Consider the following 21,707-nt stretch of genomic DNA (forward strand, 5'->3'; position numbering starts at 1 on the left):
ATATTGGAAAGTGGGATTTATAAAATTTCTTTAGTATAAAAAAACTTTTCACTTTTACTTTCATTTGCAAGCTACATATCAACTAAAGAAGAAATAGTTTGAATTCCAAAATATAACTTCGAGATATTTTTAAAAGAAAAAAAAAAGTCATATTTGGACAGTAATTTGTTTGAAAGCTTTTATAAAATAAAACATGAAAGAGGATAGATAAAGTAACTTTTATGAGTTTGGGTAAATTCTGAATGGTTATATTGCACAATCGGGTAGTGTAGTGGTTAGCACAATGATATTACAGAGGGCATCAGACTTCAAAGTTCAATTCCAGTGCCATCTGTAAGGAGTTGGTGTGTTCTTCCTATGGCTGCTTAGGTTTCCTCCTGGTGCTCAGGTTTCCTCACACAGTCCAAAGACATATGGGTTAGTAGGTTAATTGGTCACTGTAAATTGTCCTGTGATTAGTCTAGGGTTAAATAGGTGGGTTGCTGGGTGGTGTGGCTTATGGGCCGGAAGAGCCTGTCTGTGCTGTATCTCTAAATAAATTAAAACAATAGTTAGAAATGTGAAATGGAGTCTGTGGAATTGTGCTGTGAGACAATGGATGTAAGTGTGTGAATCTGAAATTCTGCTCAACATTAATTGAGCTGACTTGGCAGGCTCAGTAATGGAGTCAGATATTCTAGGATTGTACATTGATGTCACACACCATAGCATCAAGGGGTATTTTATGCAAAACACACAAAATGCTGGAGGAACTCCGCAGGTCAGGCAGCAACTAGGGAAAAGAGTAAATAGTCAATGTTTGGCCCAAGACCCTTCATCAGGACTGAGAAGGAAGGGGGAAGACGCCTGAATAAGAAGGTGGGGGGAGGGGAAGGAGGCTCGCTGGAAAGTGATAGGGGAAGCCAGGTGGGTGGGAAAGGGCAAGGGCTGAAGAGGAAAGAATCTGATAGGAGAGGAGAGTGGACCATAAGAGAAAGGGCCAGAAGGAGGGACCAGGGGGATGTAATAGGTAGGTGAGAAGAAGTGAAAAGTCAGAGTGGGGCATAGAGGAAGGGGGGAGATTTATTTGATGTCCTTTCATTATAATTCAGTAATTTAACTCTAATTGGTAAACTAAGACCATAAGATATAGGAGCAGAATTGAGTGATTTGGCCCATTGTGTCTGCGCCACCATTCCATCCTGGCTTATTTATTATCTCTCTCAACCCCATTATCCTGCCTTCATCCTGTAACCTTTGACTTCCTTAGTAATCAAGCATCTATCAACTTCCACTTGAAACATACTCCATGACTTGGTCTCCACAGCCATCCTTGGCAATGAATTCCACAGATTCACCACCATCTGGCTAAAGAAATTCCTCCTAATCTCTGTGCTAAAGGGACATTCTTCTCTTCAGAGCTGTGCCCTCTGGTCCTAGACTTCCCCACTATAGGAAACATCCTCTCTATATTCATTCTGCCTTGGCCTTTCAACACTCCATAGGTTTCAATGAGATCCCCCTTCATTCTTATAAACTTCAGCAAGTACAGGCCCAGAGCCATCAAATTCTCCTTATATGTTAACCCATTCATTCCTGGAATCATTCTTGCAAACCTCCTCTGCACCCTCTCCAGCACATCCTTTCTCAGGTAAGGGGCCCAAACTGCTCGCCAATTAAGACAAATAAAATATAGTCTCAACCCCACTGAACAATCTGCATCTGTGCTCCTGGGCATCAAGTCAAAGGTTTTTTTTTGGAAAATAACAGAATACAAAGTGAATAGTTCATGGACATTAAAGTGATCTGATTTACCATTGAAACTCTGATGAGCTTTTGTGCTTAAGCTGAACGGTGAACTTCTGAATTAGAACAATACAGCACAAGAACAGACCCTTCAGCCCACAATGTTGTGCTAAACAAATTAAATTAGAAATGAAATGGCCAACTAATCTCTTCTGCCTACACAATGTCCATATCCTTCCATTTCCCTCACATTTGTGTGCCTATATAAACATCTCTTAAGTATCCCCAATGTATCTGACTGTGCCATCATTCCAGGCAGCTCACTCCATGCATCCACCACTCTGTGTAAAAATTATTAAACGTCCACATGTAGAGTTTGGGTAGCAGCACTCTAACAAAGGAGGTGTAAGGTTCTTCTTCCCTCTCTAGTCTGCAGGTCACCCTTGGGCAAAGTGTAGCACCTTTTTAGCCCCCTGGTCAGGAACACAAAGCCATGGGAGCAGGTGGTGGATGGTCGTATGAGCAGCTGGTGCATATCACAAGTCCTGGTTGTGCGACCACTGATGTCAGGCTGACCATCTTTGAATAGTATTGACAGTGGCTGGGGTCACCCCTCTTGTAAATACACTGCCCTGAAGAAGGCAATGGTAAACCACTTCTGTAGAAAAATTTGCCCAAGAACAATCATAGTCATGGGAAGACCATGATTGCCCACGTCATACATCACAGCACGTAATGGTGACAATGTAGAGTTAGTGCACTAATATTACTGTTTTCACTTTATATAAACTAAACATGTCATTGGGACAGGAGACTGTTTCCAAAAGGTCTGTAACTACAAATGTAGCTTCAGCCACATGTAGCTGTTAGTACTCTGTGCTTAGAGCAAACAGTTTTTAAATAGCATCAGTCGCATGTGCATGTGTTATGTTCTCCTTTTGGGCTGATGGACGCCAATTCAAAAAACAGTGATTTTTGATCATTTTGTGTTTTACTTCGACTTAAAAAATATCAGACCCTTGCCAAGCTGCCACAAAAAGAATTTTGTTTCACTTAGAGATACAGCACAGAATAGGCCCTTCTGGCCCTTTGATCTGCACCTCCCAAAACACTTGACAGCCCTGATTTAATCCTAACCTAATCACGGAATAATTTACAATGACCAATTAACCTACCCAGTATGCCTTCGGACTGTGGGAGGAAACTGGAACACCTGGAGAAAACTCACACATTTCATAGAGTATCCTTACAGACGATGCTGAGATTGAACTCTGATACTCCGGTACCATGAGCTGTAATGGTGTTGTGCTAACTGCTATGCTACTGTTGTGCCCCATTTGACACTAGCCAAAAATATTAATGTACTGGGCCAAATTAAAAGTCATCTGTCTAAAACTACTCATGGTTAGCTGCCAAAGATAACTGGTGTCAAAATCTACAACTGGACGCTTGATACATCAGCAAGATAAACTGTGAGAAGAATGGGCATTATGCGAAGGACAACAGGGAACATCCCAAAAGCGAAAGCATGGAAGTAAGGATCCAAACGTTGAAGAAACCCTCAATCAATGCCTTTTCATTGTAACTAGACCAGGTGTGCGTGTCAGTGGACCAACGTTAAAAAGCAAGTCAGAGGAGCTGACTAAGAAACTGGATCATGGAAATATTGACACCACACTAAATTCAAGAAAGCACATGGCGAGAAAGATAGTGCTGATGCTGTAAGAGCCAAAACATGGAAACCTATAAAATTCCCCAACTCACTTCAAAAATTTTGAGCAGAAGATATCCACAATGCCAATGAAACAGGCCTTTTTTTATTGCGTGACACTGAATGTTACCCTTTGATACAAACACGCAACACTATCAAGTTTAAAGAAAGCAATGGATCACATTGTCGATTGTCTGCCCTATGTGCTTTGACCAGCGGCCAATTCGAACATCGGAAGTTCTGAGAGGAGGGGACTTCAATCAGGTTCAATGCCTGAGTACAAAATGCTGCAGCGGTTTGCAACAGCAAAAAAGAGCTTTGACCAGCGGTCAATCTGCACTTGGGATTGTTCAGCAAGAACAAATAAAGGAAGGCAGGGGCAATCACAGCAGTCATTGTCCGAGCGGACAGAGTCAGAGTGGTGATCTTGAGGCTATAGCTCTTCAAGGCTTCGGTGAAGAGAGTCTTCAGTCAGAGAAAGCAAAGAACAGAAAAGCTTCAGGTATTTTTCCCCCTTTTTTATACTTGCTGAGCTAGGACAGTAGAGATGCCAGGCAGGATATTTGAATGCTCCTCTTGGAGACTGTAGAGAGCAGGGAGAACTCCAGTATTCATGATGACTACAACTTCAAGAAGTGCATCCAACAGCAGCTTCTAACAACCACGTTAGAATTTGAGCTGGAACTGGATGAACTCCGGATCCTTTGGGAGACTGAGGAGGTGATCGATAGGAGATCTAGAAAGGTAGCTACACCCAAGGTGCAGGATACAGGAAACTGGGTGTCAGTCAGAAAGGGGAAAGGGGTTAAGAAGCCAGTGCAGAGTACCCCCATGTATGCCACTTTGGATACTGCTGGGGGAGGATGACCTAGCAGAGGAAAGTCACTGGCACTGAGTCTGCCTCTGTGACTCAGAAGAGCACGCTGTGGTGATAGGAGATTCATTAGTTAGGTGAATGGACAGGAAGTTCTGTGGATGAGAACATAGAACATAGAATAGTACAGCACAGTACAGGCCCTTTGGCCCACAATGTTGTGCCGACCCTTATACCCTGCCTTCCATATAACCCCCCACCTTAAATTCCTCCATATACCTGTCTAGTAGTCTCTTAAATTTCACTAGTGTATCTACCTCCACCACTGACTCAGGCAGTGCATTCCACGCACCAACCACTCTCTGAGTAAAACACCTTCCTCTAATATCCCCCTTGAACTTCCCACCCCTTACCTTAAAGCCATGTCCTCTTGTACTGAGCAGTGGTGCCCTGGGGAAGAGGCACTGACTGTCCTCTCTATCTATTCCTCTTAATATCTTGTATACCTCTATCACGTCTCCTCTCATCTTCCTTCTCTCCAAAGAGTAAAGCCCTAGCTCCCTTAATCTCTGATCATAATGCATACTCTCTAAACAGGCAGCATCCTGGTAAATCTCCTCTGTACCCTTTCCAATGCTTCCACATCCTTCCTATAGTGAGGCGACCAGAACTGGACACAGTACTCCAAGTGTGGCCTAACCAGAGTTTTATAGAGCTGCATCATTACCTCACGACTCTTAAACTCTATCCCTCGACTTATGAAAGTTAACATCCAATAAGCTTTCTTAACTACCCTATCTACCTGTGAGGCAACTTTCAGGGATCTGTGGATATGTACCCCCAGATCCCTCTGCTCCTCCACACTACTAAGTATCCTGCCATTTACTTTGTACTCTGCCATGGAGTTTGTCCCTCCAAAGTGTACCACCTCACACTTCTCCGGGTTGAACTCCATCTGCCACTTCTCAGCCCATTTAGAAACATAGAAACATAGAAAATAGGTGCAGGAGTAGGCCATTCGGCCCTTCGAGCCTGCACCGTCATTCAGTATGATCATGGCTGATCATCCAACTCAGAACCCTGTACCTGCTTTCTCTCCATACCCCCTGATCCCTTTAGCCACAAGGGCCATATCTAACTTCCTCTTAAATATAGCCAATGAACCGGCCTCAACTGTTTCCTGTGGCAGAGAATTCCACAGATTCACCACTCTCTGTGTGAAGAAGTTTTTCCTCATCTCGGTCCTAAAAGGCTTCCCCTTTATCCTTAAACTGTGACCCCTCGTTCTGGACTTCCCCAACATCGGAAACAATCTTCCTGCATCTAGCCTGTCCAATCCCTTTAGAATTTTATACGTTTCAATAAGATCCCCCCTCAATCTTCTAAATTCCAGTGAGTATAAGCCTAGTCAATCCAGTCTTTCTTCATATGAAAGTCCTGCCATCCCAGGAATCAATCTGGTGAACCTTCTCTGTACTCCCTCTATGGCAAGAATGTCTTTCCTCAGATTAGGGGACCAAAACTGCACAGAATATTCTAGGTGTGGTCTCACCAAGGCCTTGTACAACTGCAGTAGAACCTCCCTGCTCCTGTACTCAAATCCTTTTGCTATGAATACCAACATACCATTTTGCCTTTTTCACCGCCTGCTGTACCTGTATGCCCACCTTCAATGACTGGTGTACAATGACACCCAGGTCTCGTTGCATCTCCCCTTTTCCTAATCAGCCACCGTTCAGATAATAATCTGTTTTCCTGTTCTTGCAACCAAAGTGGATAACCTCACATTTATCCACATTAAATTGCATCTGCCATGAATTTGCCCACTCACCTAACCTATCCAAGTCACCCTGCATCCTCTTAGCATCCTCCTCACAGCTAACACCGCCGCCCAGCTTCGTGTCATCCGCAAACTTAGAGATGCTGCATTTAATTCCCTCGTCTAAATCATTAATATATATTGTAAACAACTGGGGTCCCAGCACTGAGCCTTGCGGTACCCCACTAGTCACTGCCTGTCATTCTGAAAAGGTCCTGTTTACTCCCACTCTTTGCTTCCTGTCTGCCAACCAATTCTCTATCCACATCAATACCATACCTCCAATACCGTGTGCTTTAAGTTTGCACACTAATCTCCTGTGTGGGACCTTTTGAAAATCTAAATATACCACATCCACTGGCTCTCCCCTATCCACTCTACTAGTTACATCTTCAAAAAATTCTATAAGATTCGTCAGACATGATTTTCCTTTCACAAATCCATGCTGACTTTGTCTGATGATTTCACCTCTTTCCAAATGTGCTGTTATCACATCTTTGAAAACCGACTCTAGCATTTTCCCCACCACCGATGTCAGACTAACCGGTCTATAATTCCCCGGTTTCTCTCTCCCTCCTTTTTTAAAAAGTGGGGTTACATTAGCCACCCTCCAATCCTCAGGAACTAATCCAGAATCTAAGGAGTTTTGAAAAATTATCACTAATGCATCCACTATTTCTTGGGCTACTTCCTTAAGCACTCTGGGATGCAGACCATCTGGCCCTGGGGATTTATCTGCCTTTAATCCCTTCAATTTACCTAACACCACTTCCCTACTAACATGTATTTCCCTCAATTCCTCCATCTCACTAGACCTGCGGTCCCTTACTATTTCCAGAAGATTATTTATGTCCTCCTTAGTGAAGACAGAACCAAAGTAGTTATTCAATTGGTCTGCCATGTCTTTGTTCCCTATGATCAATTCACCTGTTTCTGACTGTAAAGGACCTAAATTTGTCTTGACCAATCTATTTCTTTTCACGTATCTATAAAAGCTTCTCCTCTGCTATCAGATTTCTGAAAGGCCAATGAACCCATGAATATTATCTCACTGTTTTTCTTTGTTTTTGTTCTCTTTTTGCACTACTTATTTAATTTATTGTTTCTTTTTATATATTGCACTGTACCATTGCTGCAAAACAGCATAATTCACTACGTAAGTTTTCGCAAATAAAATGCTGTGAAACAATTCATTTATTTTCCTCCAAACACAGAAACATAACACACTGTAAAATCTTTTCGTAATTACATCATCACGGTAGGCCAGCCTTTTAAAGTGAGCCTCAACTCAATGTCAGTGGTTGCGAATAATGCATGTTTCAACCAATTACGTTACCCTACACAGGCCCCCCCCCCCCCCCCCCCCCGGAATTCACTAAAACTGGCATCGTGAGCCTTTACGGAGCTTGGCCAAGCAGCCCAGCTTGGGCCCTGTGTTCAATGGGTGGAGGAATTGCAGGTGCTGTTGGCTCATCCAGAGGTGCGTTGACACGTTCATGATTATGTTGTGACGCCAGGGGTATGGTAGTAGAATCCTTCAAATCTGGTGGGCTGGCTTAAGGCTGTCTGCTGAAATACATTCAGGTTTACCCCTGTGATAAATGTCTTTTCTCTCCATTCCAAAATGCAGAACAGGCCATTGTAAGGGGACCTAAGGAGATGTTGGTGTGTATCATGGTGGACAAAAACAAACAAGGTAGAATGTAGGTCAACAGGAACCCAAGAGTGCTGTAGGCCATGATGGGAGGTAGGAACAGGAGAAAAGGAATTGAATTTACTGAGAAGGGTGGGACAATGTTGAAAGGTTGACCGGGCAGTTGTGGCATCAGGAATAAAATCACCTGGTACTCGTAATGGCTGCCTGTATACCAGTTCAGCCACAGACAACTGTACCTCTTTAGGAGCTGTTCTGAGCCCCGGCAGGACACGCAGGAGATGATCATGCCAACACTCATCTGTCAGGAAACCTCTCAGAGCAGCCTTTGAGGCCATTGAACTGTGGGTGACCTGCCGTTGTGTAATGGAGTCTAATGCTGAGATTCTGATTGCAGGCCCTGGGTCCGATGTGAATTGTGGATGGTGGTCAGAGGAAATATCAGATGGGGTGCCAGGTGCTAATGAATGCCTGAGCCGTGTCTGTGGCCTTTGTTGATGTTAGCGGAATGATCTCTGGGCACCTGGTGGTACGGTCCCCCATGGCAAGGAGGTGTGTGAAACCATGGGGGGGGGGGGGGGGGGGAAGGTCCACATTGACATTGTCAAACCATCGCTCAGAGACCACGAACGGTGGCAATGGTGCCTGAACATGACGGTTAATTTTTGACTGCTGGCGCTCCACATAGGCTGCAGTCCAGTCAAGTACATCCTTTAGAAAAGCTGCGGCACACAAACTTTAGTGCAACCAGGTTCTGTGAGGCCTTCTGGTCCAGATGTGAGAGGCCATGCATGGAGTTAAAAACAGTCCACCTCTAGTATGTAGGCAGTGTGGGGTGAGAGTGACCAGTGAGACATCACACAGGAGAGAAACTCCGGCTTCCCCAAACTTAATGTCAGCCAAACACACAGGCACGTGACTGCAGTTCAGTAAGCCTGGACCTCCGGGTCAGTAGCTTGGTTGGCTGCCATGCCAGCATAGTCAACTCCTGTGTGAATAGCTCAATGGCTGGCTGTGAGAGGCAATCAGCTATGGCATTATTTTTCCCCTTGATATGTGGTATATTCATTGTGAACTTGGATATGTAGGCCTGGTGGCATTGCTGCTGTGCAGACCAAGGTTCTGATAGTTTGGCCATTGCATGCACATGGGGTTTGTGGTCAATGACTGCTGTAAAATGGCGACCCTCTAGAAGAAAATTAAAATGGTGAACAGCCAGATAGAGACAGAGAAGCTCACGGTCAAACGTGCTGTACTTCCTTTCGGAGAGATGGAACTGGCGGCTGAAGAAGCTGAGCAGCTGCCACATGCCTCCAACCAACTGTTCATGCATGGCACCCAGAGCATAGTCTGAAGCACCAGTAGTGACGCCTATAGGTATGTTGGGGAGCAGGTGCGCCAGTAGAGTCACATTGGAAAGAGCTTGTCTGGTGTCATCAAATGCCCTGGTCATGTCTGTTGATCAGTCAAGCATGTGATTGGGGGTGTTGCCTTTAAGGGCATTATACAGGGGAGCATAAGTTCATCAGCTCGCGGAATGAAGCAGGATTAAAATTTACCATACCTAAAAACCCCTGTAGTTTTTTAGTACTGCAGAGCAGTAGGAAGATGCAATGGCTGAGTCCATCACAACCAAACAGGCATTTAGCAGGGTTAAGTAACAACCCTTGTTTCCTTAAGCTCTTGAAAAGTGTGTGAAGATGAGATACATATTTGGATTTGGATGCACTGGCGACAAGTATGTCATCCAGGTAAACAAAAAGGAAGTCGAAGTCTTTCAATACAGAGTCCATCAGCCAGAAAGTCTGTGTTGCATTTTTCAGCCCAAAAGACGTGCACTGAAACTCAAATAGCCAAATAGGTTATCACAGCCATCTTGGGAATGTCCTCTGAGCATACAGACACCTGATGGTAGCTCCAAACTAAATCAGCTTTAGAAACGTGAATTTTATGAAAAATCTTGGCTACATGGAAATGCGTAACGATTGAGGGTGGTGATCTCATTAAGGTGTCAGTAATCACCACATGGGTAATAATCACCATCAGACTTAGAGACCACTTGGAGGGGTGAAGCCCAGGGGCTATTTAACCAGTGTACAATGCCAAGTCATGCCATGTTGGCAAAGTCAGCCTTTGAGGCACCAGCTTTTCTGGGTGCAGTCTATGTGTGCCGGCATGGACTGGCAGGCCAGTTGTGGGAATTTGGTGCTCGACCCCATGTTTCGTGACTGCAGTTGAGAATGTGGACTTAGTAAGGTTTAGGAATTTGCCCAGCAGTCGAGTAAACTCACATGTGGTGATGCATGTGCTTGACAGAGTCATTGAGGGGAACTTACTGGGGAGCAGGGTAATGATACCAAAGTCCTTAACATCCACAAGCGGATAGTTCTTAAGATCGACTAACAGTCCTTGGGCACAGAGGGCATCTGCACTGAGAAGAGGTCTAGCCATTTTAGCCAGGATGAAGTCCCATGTGGAATGTCGCCCACTGAAGTAGATCATCACCCAATCTGTCCTGTAAGTCTGGATCCTGCTGCTGTTGGTGGCCTCCAGTGAGGTTTTGTCACTTTTTACCTCTTTATCAATAGGTGATGCTGGCAGCACACTTACTTGAGCACCTGCGTCACACAGGAAATGTCGCCCTCAATGGTGTCTGTAATGAACAGTAGACATCCCTGGCAGCTGATGTCCCAGTGCACTGGCACTATCAAAGGCGCAAGGTGGTCGGCAGCTCTTAGCGTTCGTATCAAAGCGAGTGTGGTAAAAGCATAGACCTGCCATGTTCTGTTTCACAGCCGCAGGCATGCTTATGTTGGAGGCTTCATAACCAGGATTATTGAAACAGAGAAAGGAGGAGGAATTATGCACCTCTGCCTGGCTGCGTATAGACTATCTGCCATTTTAGCAAGCTCCCAGTAGTCCTTCACAGGGGCATTAGTGAGGTCTATGTGAACTTGATCAGGCTTTTGCTGCGTGAGGAGTGTTTTAAAAATAAAACAAGGATGGTGATTTCCCAGGGGAGACAGCATGTGGTCCGTTAGCTCCAAAGGCCTGGCATTTCCCGCAGCAACTGTTTGCTGTGCTCAGACACCGATTGTCCAAAAGATTGTAAAAGGTGAGTTGTCAGCGATCGGTATTTATCGTTTTCAGGTTGGTGTTCTAGTAGACTCACCACTCTCACAGCCATGGAATTGCTGAGTGACACTACCACATAGTAAAATCTGGTGTTGTCCACAGAGATTTCTCTCAGCATGAATTGGACCTTGGTTTGTAGAAATTAAGCACGGCATTTTGCTCCCAAAACTCTGGCAGTTTCAAAGTGGCTGCAATGTCCACCATGTTCAATAATTGTGGAATCCTTCTAGAGCATAATGCCCTCCAAGTACAGAAGCTAAAGCACGGTAAAATCTTTATGTAATTACATCATCCTGTCAGACCAGCCTCATAAAATGAACCCCAGCTTTATGTGGTGGTTGTAAGTTATGTACGTTTTTACCAATTACCTTACCCTACATCATGTCATATCAAAAGTTCAAAGTACATTTATTTTCAAAGTATGTATACATTATACAACCCTGAGATCTGTCTCCTAACATGCAGACATGAAACAAAGATACCCAAAACCAAACCCCATATATATGAAGAAAATACTGTCCAACACTCAATGTGCAGAAAATAAAAAAACGCAAGAAAATAAAAGTATAAAATAATCCATAAAAAAGACTGTCAAACACCCAATGTGCAATGAAAAAGCATCACGCAAACGGTAACTGCAAGCAAATACTGTTTCTGAACTGAAGTCCGCAAGAGAGTCGGAGATGCATAGTTCAGCGCAGAGCCGAGTTATGTCATGGAACAGCGATCTGAACCATCCCGTACTTTGCCTCAGGCCCTGACACCTTGACCTTTTCAATCTGGGCTGGCGCTTAACTTTCCATCTAAACATCAGGTTCTGCTGCTTCGAGCAGCGATCTGAACTAGCTTATTCCTTGCCACCCTGACCTGTTCAATCTGGCTTGGTGCTTAAATCTCTGTCCGAACAATGGCTTCTGCTGCTTGGATATGCTGGACTTGGTCACCTTGATTCAGCCTGTAAATCTCCGTCTGAACATCGTATTCAGTTATATTGATACGCTCTGGGGCCAGGACCCCATGGCTTCGATTTGGCCTGTGTCCAACTTTTCATACTCTTCCACCTCACAGTGATGAACTCATCACCTCGTCTTGACTTGGTTCTGCCACACTGAATTGCTTCCAAGTCCAAAGGGAAGTTACAGACTATTACTTGCGATGATCGTTTGTCAGAAAAAGTTGATTAACAAAGTACTTAGTTGCTATCCTTATTTTGTTACACACTCCAGTGATATTAATTCTGATTCCAAGAAGCCTTCAAAACTGAGATGAGGAGGAATTCCTTCTGCAGCCAGTGGATGGTAGAACTTGTTGCCACAGAGAGCTGTAGAGGACAAGACATTGGGTATATGTAAAGCAAAAATTGATATATTCTTGATTGATAAGGGGGGAGGGGTAAGGGTCATGAAGAGAAAACATATGAATGAAGGTTGTAGAAAAACATCAGTTGTGATTGAATGCCAGAGCAGACCTTATGGGCTGAATGGCCTAATTCTTCTATATCTTATAGTCTTATTAACATTTCTAAGTTGTTTAGCAATGAAATACACTTTTTACATATTTAGAAAATAGATCCCAAAGCAACACACACAAAATGCTGGAGGAACTCATCAGGTCAAGCAGCATCTATGGAGATGAATAAATAGTTGACATTTTGGACCAGGACCCTACTTCAGGACTGCGGGTTTCCCACTGAGCCTTTTCTGGTCTCAAGTCAGTAGAGTGTATATTAATGTCCATTCTGAGATCACATTTTGAAAGTAATTCCAAACACTAACAAGCCACACAATTCTATGATGTTTTCTCTATTTCATTTATGATTATCCATAAAAATTCAGATAAGGCTAATCATATTGTGCAAAACGGATGTTGAAATATGAAGACATAGATTACCTTCACGACTGATCTACCACAGATTAGTGAGAGATGGAGTCATTGTAAGGGCAACAGCTATATAATGCTACCTGCAACACGTGCAAACCTTGGGAGGTGCAACGGTGTCAAAAGATTGTCAGGTTCAAGTTGTGTAAAACTTTCTCAACAGAATAGCGTCCAACTGGTGTAATAGGTGTGACTTCAATAATTATCCCTTTGGTCAATGCCTCTTGTATTTTAACCCCTTTAGCTGGACAACTTGATTGATGAACTGCGAGTTTCTCTGAAAAAGCACAATAGTCAGCTCAGCAAACTCAGGCCGCTATTACAAGCTGAAAAGGGGCATTACAGCGGCTTTGTGGACCAGCATATTAATACGCTTTCAGCAAGCAGCACGCTCTCAAAAGGACTGCAGATAAAAGTGGGTACCATTCATCTTGTTTTTATCTGTACGCATAAGTTCTGTTTTCTTTTAAAATTAGGTTGGTACATATACCTATGCAGTTTTTTTGAAGCATCATTAATGTATTTATGTCTGTCATTACTTGAACTGATGCACTGCTGTTGATACATTTATACACATTAAATGTGTATTTAACATTTACATACATAACGTATATAGGAGCAGAATTAGGCCATTTGGCCCATTGACTCTGTTCCACCATTTCACCATGGCTGATTCATTTCCCTCTCAGTCCCAACCTCATGCCTCCTCTCCATACCCCTTCATGCCCTGACTAATCAAGAATCTATAAACCTCTGTCTTAAATATACCCAATGACTTGGACTCCATAGCTGCCTGTGGCAAAGAATTCTACAGATTCACCACTCCCTGGCTAAAGAGATTACTCTTCATCTCCATTCTAAATGAACACCCCTCTATTCTGAGGCTGTGCCCTCTGGTCTTAGACTTCCCCACCATATGAAACACCCTCTCCACGTCCACTCTGTCGAGGCCTTTCAACATTCTATAGGTTTCAATGAGATCCTCCTCATTCTTCTGAATTCCAGTGAGTACAGGCTCAGAGCTCCTCATATGGCAAGCCTTTCAATCCTAGAATTATTTTTGTGAACCTCCTTTGAACCCTCTCCAGTTTTAACACATTCTTTCTTGGATAAGGGGCCCAAAACTGCTCACAATACATCTCATTACTCAGGATCTCCAGTAAAATAATCATTATAGTTAGGCAAATACAGCAGATATTTTTGAATAAAGCAAAATCCCATAAATCTTTGAAGTACGAGATAAACCATATCCTGTCTTCTACCTGTCATGATTATTCCACTATTGCTATTTGATTATTTTTTACACTACTTCAGAATACATTGACCCCTTTGCACTGTTCTGCCATTTTACAATGTTTACTGTATCTTTTATTGTATTTATTATTACTATGCAGAAAAATACAATTTCATTGCATCCTGATAATAATCTAATCTAATATAATCTAATCCAGTCCAATCCAATCTAATCTACTTGGTCCTCAGCCACCTCTTGTGCCATGATGAGGCTGTCCTCAGGATGGAAAGCAACACTTTATATTCCGTTTGTGTAGCCTCCAACCTGATGGCATGAATATTGATTTCTCCTTTTGGTAAAAATGTTTTTCCTCCTCTGCCTTCTTATCCTATGCCCCAATCTGGCCTCTTATCTCTCCCCACCTGCCTTTCACCTCTCCTGGGTCCTCTTCTCCTTTCCTTTCTCCTATGGTCCACTCTCATCTCCTATCAGATTCCTTCCTCTCCAGTCCTTTATCTTTCCAACACACCTAGCTTCACCTATCATGTTCCAGTTAACCTTCTTGCCTTTTCCCTTTCTTTTCAGTCCTGAAGAAGGGTCTCAGCCCAAAACCTCGACTGTTTATTCATTTCCATAGATGCTGGCTGAACTCCTCTAGCATTTTTTGTATGTTGTATTTGCATACTTTCTCATGTTTATAATCTAATAGCCTGCTATCAATTAATTGAATGACCAAACTATTTATTTATTTAGAAATATAGCAGAGAACAGGCCCTTTCAGTTCAACCAGTCGTGCTACCCTACAACCCATCTATTCAGCCCTAGACTAAGCGCAGGACAATTTACCATGACCAATTTGAAAAATAAATTGATTCTGCTTTTGTTGTGGCAATTAGTTGCATAAGATCATCTTTAATGTATTTAGTTCTGATGCTGTTAATTTTGCAGAATCTGGTCAAGTGTTAATACCTGCAATTAAATTCTATTTCCAAAAGACCTCGAGCTGCATTTGCACGGATGGCTTGCAAAACAAAGTTCTTTCAGTCCCTCAGTACATGTGACAATAATAAACCAACTTACCAGTTTTCCTGACATTAGTTAGTTAGTCCTGACGAAGAGTCTCGGCCCAAAACGTTGACAGTGCTTCTCCCTATAGATGCTGCTTGGCCTGCTGTGTTCCACCAGCATTTTGTGTGTGTTACCAGTTTTCCCAATTATTTTTTGTCCCTTTATTGAGTTTGAATGATTATTTAATTTCAATAATTGGTAGTGTAACACTATGACATCACTAGTGATCATTAACCAGGTTCAATTCCCACCTCGGACTGGAAGAAGTCTGTATGTTCTCCCTGTAACTACATGGGTTTCCTCCTGATGCTCTGGATTCCTGTCAAATCCCAAAAACCTACGGGTTAGGGTAAGTAGGTTGTGGTGGCGGAAGTGGGGTGGCTTTTGTGGGCTGCCCTCAACACAATTCTTAGACTGTGTTGAGCATTGATGTAAAACCACACCTTTCAATGTAAAAACACGAGAAATTCTGCGGATGCTGGAAGTCGAAGCAGCACACACAAAGTGCTGGAGGAACCCAGCAGGCCAGGCAGCATCTGTGCAGAGGAAGAAACAGGTGACATTTTGGGCCGAGACCCTTCTTCGGGACTGGAAAGGGAGGGGAAAGATGTTAGAGTAAAAAGGTGGGGGGAGGGGGAGGAGGATCGCTGGAAGGTAATTGGTGAAGCCAGGTGGGTGGGAAGGTGAAAGGGCTGGAGAGGAAGGAATCTGATAGGAGAGGAGAGTGGACTATAGGAGAAAGGGAAGGAGGATGGAATCCAGGCAGGTGGGAAGAGGTAAGGGGTCAGAGTGGGGAATAGAGTGGGGGGTGGGGAATATACATTCTATGTATTGATGTACATGTGACAAATAACGCTAATCATATTTTTCCTTTTAATGGTCTGACAGTTTCAGTTCTGCTATTTAATTGTCCTTTTGGCTGTGAATTACTGAGGATTAAATCTTCTGCGTCCTTTGGAGTTGTGAGCACTGACTCAGAAAGTTCATTGTAATGTGCTTTGAATGCAAAACAAACATACAAATAGTCATCAGTTGTCATTGCTAGTCTAAGGTGATGCTCCTTCCTCTCTGCATGTCACCCAGTGGAAAATATCGCATTACTAATCCCTTCTGGATTAAATTCGGCTTTGAATTTGTTTAAAATGTCACCTTTTGTTAAAAAGGTCCTGGAAGTGATGTAGTGGGCCTTGTAAAGGTTTGTCCTAAGCGGCTGCTTCACTGGAGTTTATTCAAGATTCAAAATGGTTTAATGTCATTTCCAGTTCACAAGTGTAAAGGAGAATGAAGTAATCGTTACTCCGGATCTGATGCCCCTCAAAAAACACAATTAGATAAGAAACACAAAAATAAAAAAAAAACGATAAATATAAATACATAATAGCTTACATACACAGATTGATGGTATGTCCATTAAGTGACACTAGGCACAGGAGTGTCTGTACATAAGGTGACTCTAACAGGAAATGATAAAGTAGTGGCGGTTGGGGGTGTGGAGGGGTGGGTTAGTAAGGTGTTTATCAGTCTTACTGCTTGTCAGGTTGTTTTTGAGACTGACAGTTCAGGTGTGGACGCTACGTAGTCTCCTCTCTGATGGGAGAGGGGCAAACAGTCCTTGTGTAGGATGGGTGGAATCCCTCATGGTGTCAGTGGCCCCCTTCCGGCATCTTTCTGAATATACGTCCTTGATGTCGGTTAGGCTGGTGCCGCTATTGACTGTTTCTGAAGATGCTCAATCAACTGCTGCAGAAAGGTCATCAGTTTGGTGAAAGGCTCACTTTGGTCGCCAAAAACTTGGTCTCTCAGTCTTTTAGTGTAACAGTGGCACAATGGTATAGCTCTTAGAATAATACAGTGCCAGCGATCATTGAGCAGGGTTCAGTTCCCACTGTTGTTGGTGTAGAGTTTTACGTTCTCCCTGTGACCTCATGTATTTCCTCCAGGTGCTCTTGTTTCCTCTCACGTTCCAAAGACATACAAGTTAGGGTTGCTGAGTTGTGCGCAAGAACATAAGAAATAGGAGCAGGAGAAGGCCATCTGGCCTGTCGAGCCTGCTCTGTCATTCAATAAGATCGTGGCTGATCTGACCATGGACTCATCTCCACCTACCTGCCATTTCCCCCCCCCCCCATAACCCATAATTCCCCTACTATGCAAAAAGCATTTTGACACTTTTGGCTGCCCCAAGCGCATCCTTGGATTGTGTTGGTCGTTGATGCCAATGACACATTTCACTGTGTGTTTCAATGCTTCAATGTATATATGATAAATAAAGCGAATCTCTTTAACGTACAAGATTCCAGTCTTTTATAGCCAATACTTGTCAAGTATAGTTGCACATCATAAAGGCAGATGCCGGAAATCCAGAGCAACACAGTCAAACTGCTTGAAGAACTCAGAAGGTCAGGCAACATCTGTGGAGAGGAATAAACATTCGGCATGTCAGGTTGAAGTCCTTCATCAGGTGAGAAGATGAGGAAGCGAGGCAATACCGTGGGACTGAATGCTGGTGGAGTAATGGTGAAGGAAATGATAAGGGTGCAGAGAGACAGCTGCCCCAAATGTACCACTGTGTCTTTAAATATGGCTAAAATGATGAGAGTCCAGAGGAGGTTCATGAGAGTGCGCCCAGGAATGAAAGGGTTAATGTACGAAAATCAAACCACAATCAAGAGAAACTCTGCAGGTGCTGGAAATCCAGGCAACACATACTAAATGCTGGAAGAACTCTGCAGGCCAGGCAGCATGGAAAACAGTACAGTCGGCGGTTTAATTGAAGAGGATGTTTCCTATAGAGGGAGAGTCTAGGACCAGAGGGCACAGCCTCAGAATAAAAGGACAACCATTTAGAGCAGAGATGAGAAGGAATTTCTTTAGCCAGATGGTGGTGATTCTGTGGAATTCATTGCCCCAGGTGGCCGTGGAGGCCAAGTTATTGGGTATTTTTAAAGCTGGGTTTGGTAGGTTCTTGATTAGTCAGGGCAACAAAGGTTATTGGGGGAAGGCAGGAAAATGGGGTTGAAAATAAATCAGTCATGATGGAATGGCAAAACAGACTCAATCGGCTAAATGGCCTAATTCTGCTCCAATGTCTTATGGTCTAAAATTATCAGCATCTGGTTATGCAGCTTGAATAAAACATATTTTAATGGTGATATTTGGAAGTATTTCAGATTGTGTATCTTGCTCTGCAGAAAAAATTGTGCACAACTGATCTACTCCAGCAGGTGCCTGAGGAATAAGGCCTCAGAGAATGCTGAAGTATCTTCTTACTGCATTGAAATGCCTCGCTTTATTGAAGAGACAAAAGTGCAGTGGGGCTTGAACCCATGACCTTCTGACAGAGACAAGCACTACCAACTAGGTCAAGCCGCCACTTGTGGATAGATAGCTGAATTACTTTATGTAGCTAAGTGGTTATTTAGACTCAGTGCTCACTGAACAATGCGAGGGTTGATAACTCATTAACCCATGGTAAATTAGCTGTAGCACGCAGTCAATTAACGAAGACACGGGTAACGACGGAGTTCAAAAGCAGCTAAAACTGCCAGCATCACAAAATTCTGGAGGAACTCAGCAGGTCAGGTAGTATCTATGGAAATGAGAAAACAGTCGATGTTTTGGGCTGAGACCCTTCATCAAGGCATAAATAGAAGCATTTCTCCTGATGAAGTGTTCGGCCCGAAACGTCAACTGTTTATTCTTTTCCATAATTGGTGCCTGATTTGCTGATTTCCTTCAGCATTCTGTAGGTGTTGCTCTGTATTTCCAGCAACTGCAGAATCTTCTGTGTTCATGAAAAAACGGCCACCATGCCAGTGTGAAAAATGTGAAAATAATAGCAGAGCCCAAGGAATTTATTTATTTAGATTTTATTTACAGATACAGCTTTGAACAGGCTCTTCCAACTCAATGAGCAACACCATTCACCCAACTCACACTAGCCTAATAACAGGACAATTTACGATGACCAATTAACCTGTGAACTGGTATGTCTTTGGACTGCGGGAGGAAACCAGAGCACCCAGAGGAAACCTTTGCGCACACGGGAAGAGCGTAAAAATTCTTTATAGATGCTGCCAGAGTAGAACTCCGAACTCAGGAATGCCCTGAGCTGTAATAATGTCGCACTGACCTTTATGCTACTGTGGCATCCCAAGAACATGCCCAGGGATCAGCATACTTTCCCCAGAAAAGATAAGTTCTCAACAGGGTTTAAAATTTGTTGGATGGTTTATAATGTACACTTGCTGTATTCGAGCACTGCACTGATTTTTGTCCTGAAGACACCACCCACCCCATCAATCCCACCATCTCACCACCATTGAGGACATCTTTAAAAGGTGATGCCTCAGGAAGATGATACCCATCATGAAGGACCTTCACCATCCAGGACATTCCCTCTTCTCATTGCTATCATCTGGGAGGAGGTACAGGAGCCTGAAGGCACACACTTAATGATTTAGGAACAGCTTAGAGTATAAGACATAGGAGCAGAATTAGGCTATTCAGCCCATCGAGCCTACTCTGCCATTCCATCACGGCTGACCCCGGATCCCACTCAACCCGATACACCTGCCTTCTCACCATATCCTTTGATGCCCTGACCAATCCGTAAACTATCAACTTCCATTTTAAATAAAGGCACAGACTTGGCCTCCATCGCAAAGCATCTCCATCGGTGGCAGAGCATTCCACAGATTTACTATTCTCTGGCTAAAAAAATCCCTCCTTATCTCTGTCACCCCTCAATTTTGAGGCTGTGCCCTCTAGTTCTGCATACCCCCACCACAGGAGATATCCTCTGTGCATCCACCCTATCTAGTCCTTTCAACATTCGGTAGGTTTCAATGTGATTCCCCCAGCATTCTTCAAAATTCCAGTGAATACAGGCTCCTTTCAGAAAGTGATTTCTTAACCGTTCATGGACCCACGAATGCTATCTCACTATTTTTCCCTCTTTCTGCACTACTTATTTATTTTTATATATTCGTCTTGTAATTTGGAGTAAATTTATGTATTGCACAATTCTGCTGCTGCAAAACAATGAATTTCATGACAAGTTAACAAGTTTCATGTCTCATGCCAGTGATAATAAATGTGATTCTGATGTGCCGGTGATAATAAACCTGATTCTGACTCTGAGTGCGAGATCCTATTTCATGCCCAACTTCAATGAATACTTTGACAGATCAACACTGCCCATTCAGGATGGAAGATCACACTGCTAAGTTTATATTGCAACTTATTCAATAGCGTGTGGTGTGTGGGGAAGTGGTTAAGGCGTTGGACTAGCAATCTGAAGGCCGTGAGTTTGAGCCCCAACTGAGGCAGCGTGTTGTGTCCTTCAGCAAGGCACTTAACCACACCCAGCTGAAAATGGGTACCGGCAAAATGCTGGGGGTTAACCTCGCGATAGACTGGTGTCCTATCCGGGGGGGGGGGGGGGGGGGAGGGTAGTCTCGTACTCTCAGTTGCTTCACGCCACAGAAATTGGCATAAGCACCAGCCTGATGAGCCTATAAGGCTCGGGACAGACTTTTTTCCTAACTTTATTCATGCACACAGATAGTGGGAATTGAACCCAGATTACTGTGCTATAATGTTCTATGTTCTATTTAGCATTACAATATTCTTCACCTAATAAAGCAGATAAATTCTCCAGCTCATCACGGGCAATGCTAATGGAAGGTAAATTGTAGAGAGGATACATAAGAAACTACAGGTGCTGGAATTGGGAACCACACATGATGCTGGAGGAATTCAGCAAGTCTATGGAGAGAAATGGACTGTTGACTGGATTCATGAAGGGCCTCGTTTCAAACCTATCTAAAGCATGAAATCAAATCCGTTTGAAGGGTCTTGTCCTGAAATGATTACTGTCCATTTCCCTCTGTAGATGCTGCTTGGCTCTTACTATCTCCAGGTTTTTGTATGTTCTTCCAAATTAGAGAGAAGGAAGTCACAGAGTAACCTGAGCCTGCTTCACTGTCAACACTGCTCATCCACTTCAGCTCCGTTTGCCTTGATGTTGTCAACTAGAGAAAGATTAGCTTTATTTGTCACTCATACATCGAAACATACTGTGAAATGCATCATTTGTGTCAAATCAAATCAGTGAGGATTGTGTTGGGGTTGGCCCCACAAAAGTTCGCCACATTTCCACGCCAACATAGCATGCCCACAACTCACTAACCTTAACCTTAACCATAAGTGATTAGAATGTGGGTGGAAACCCACGTGGTCACAGGGCCAATGTACTGCACAAACTTCTTACAGACAGCAGCAGGAATCGAGCCCCAGCTGGTGATCGCTGGCAATGTAGAGCAATTGTGCTAACTGCTTTGCGACCTTGCCTCCACAAATTAAGATACTGTTCATTTATTGAATGAAAATCTATTAAAAGTGAGAAGATCAGAGACCTACAGGCTAATGAATAATCTATCTACAAGAGGTATTATCGGTCAGTTCTAAATTTTATAGAGCACTATTCTTAAATGTTAGATTTATAATGAAGCATTGTCTACCCTTTCAAGATTCAGTCTTCAATCAAAATTACTGAAACAAATTATCTGCATTTAAAACAAGAGATTCTGCAGATGCTGGAAATCCAGAGTAACACACTCAAAATGCTGGAGGTCAACAGGTCAGGCAGGATCTATGGAAAGGAAA

The 21,707-nt window shown here is 43.4% G+C and overlaps 1 protein-coding gene across 1 annotated transcript in view; it reads left to right on the top strand.

Annotated features, from left to right (window-relative positions):
- LOC140729730 (doublecortin domain-containing protein 1-like) overlaps positions 1-21,707 on the top strand; it is a 537,877-nt gene that overhangs the window by 223,466 nt on the left and 292,704 nt on the right. The window contains exon 11 of the mRNA XM_073049855.1: positions 12,981-13,151. Coding sequence (XP_072905956.1) covers positions 12,981-13,151 — 171 coding nt within the window. The remainder of the gene's footprint in view (positions 1-12,980; positions 13,152-21,707) is intronic.

Source organism: Hemitrygon akajei, chromosome 6 (assembly GCF_048418815.1).
Source record: "Hemitrygon akajei chromosome 6, sHemAka1.3, whole genome shotgun sequence".
NCBI classification, from domain to species: Eukaryota; Metazoa; Chordata; class Chondrichthyes; order Myliobatiformes; family Dasyatidae; genus Hemitrygon; species Hemitrygon akajei.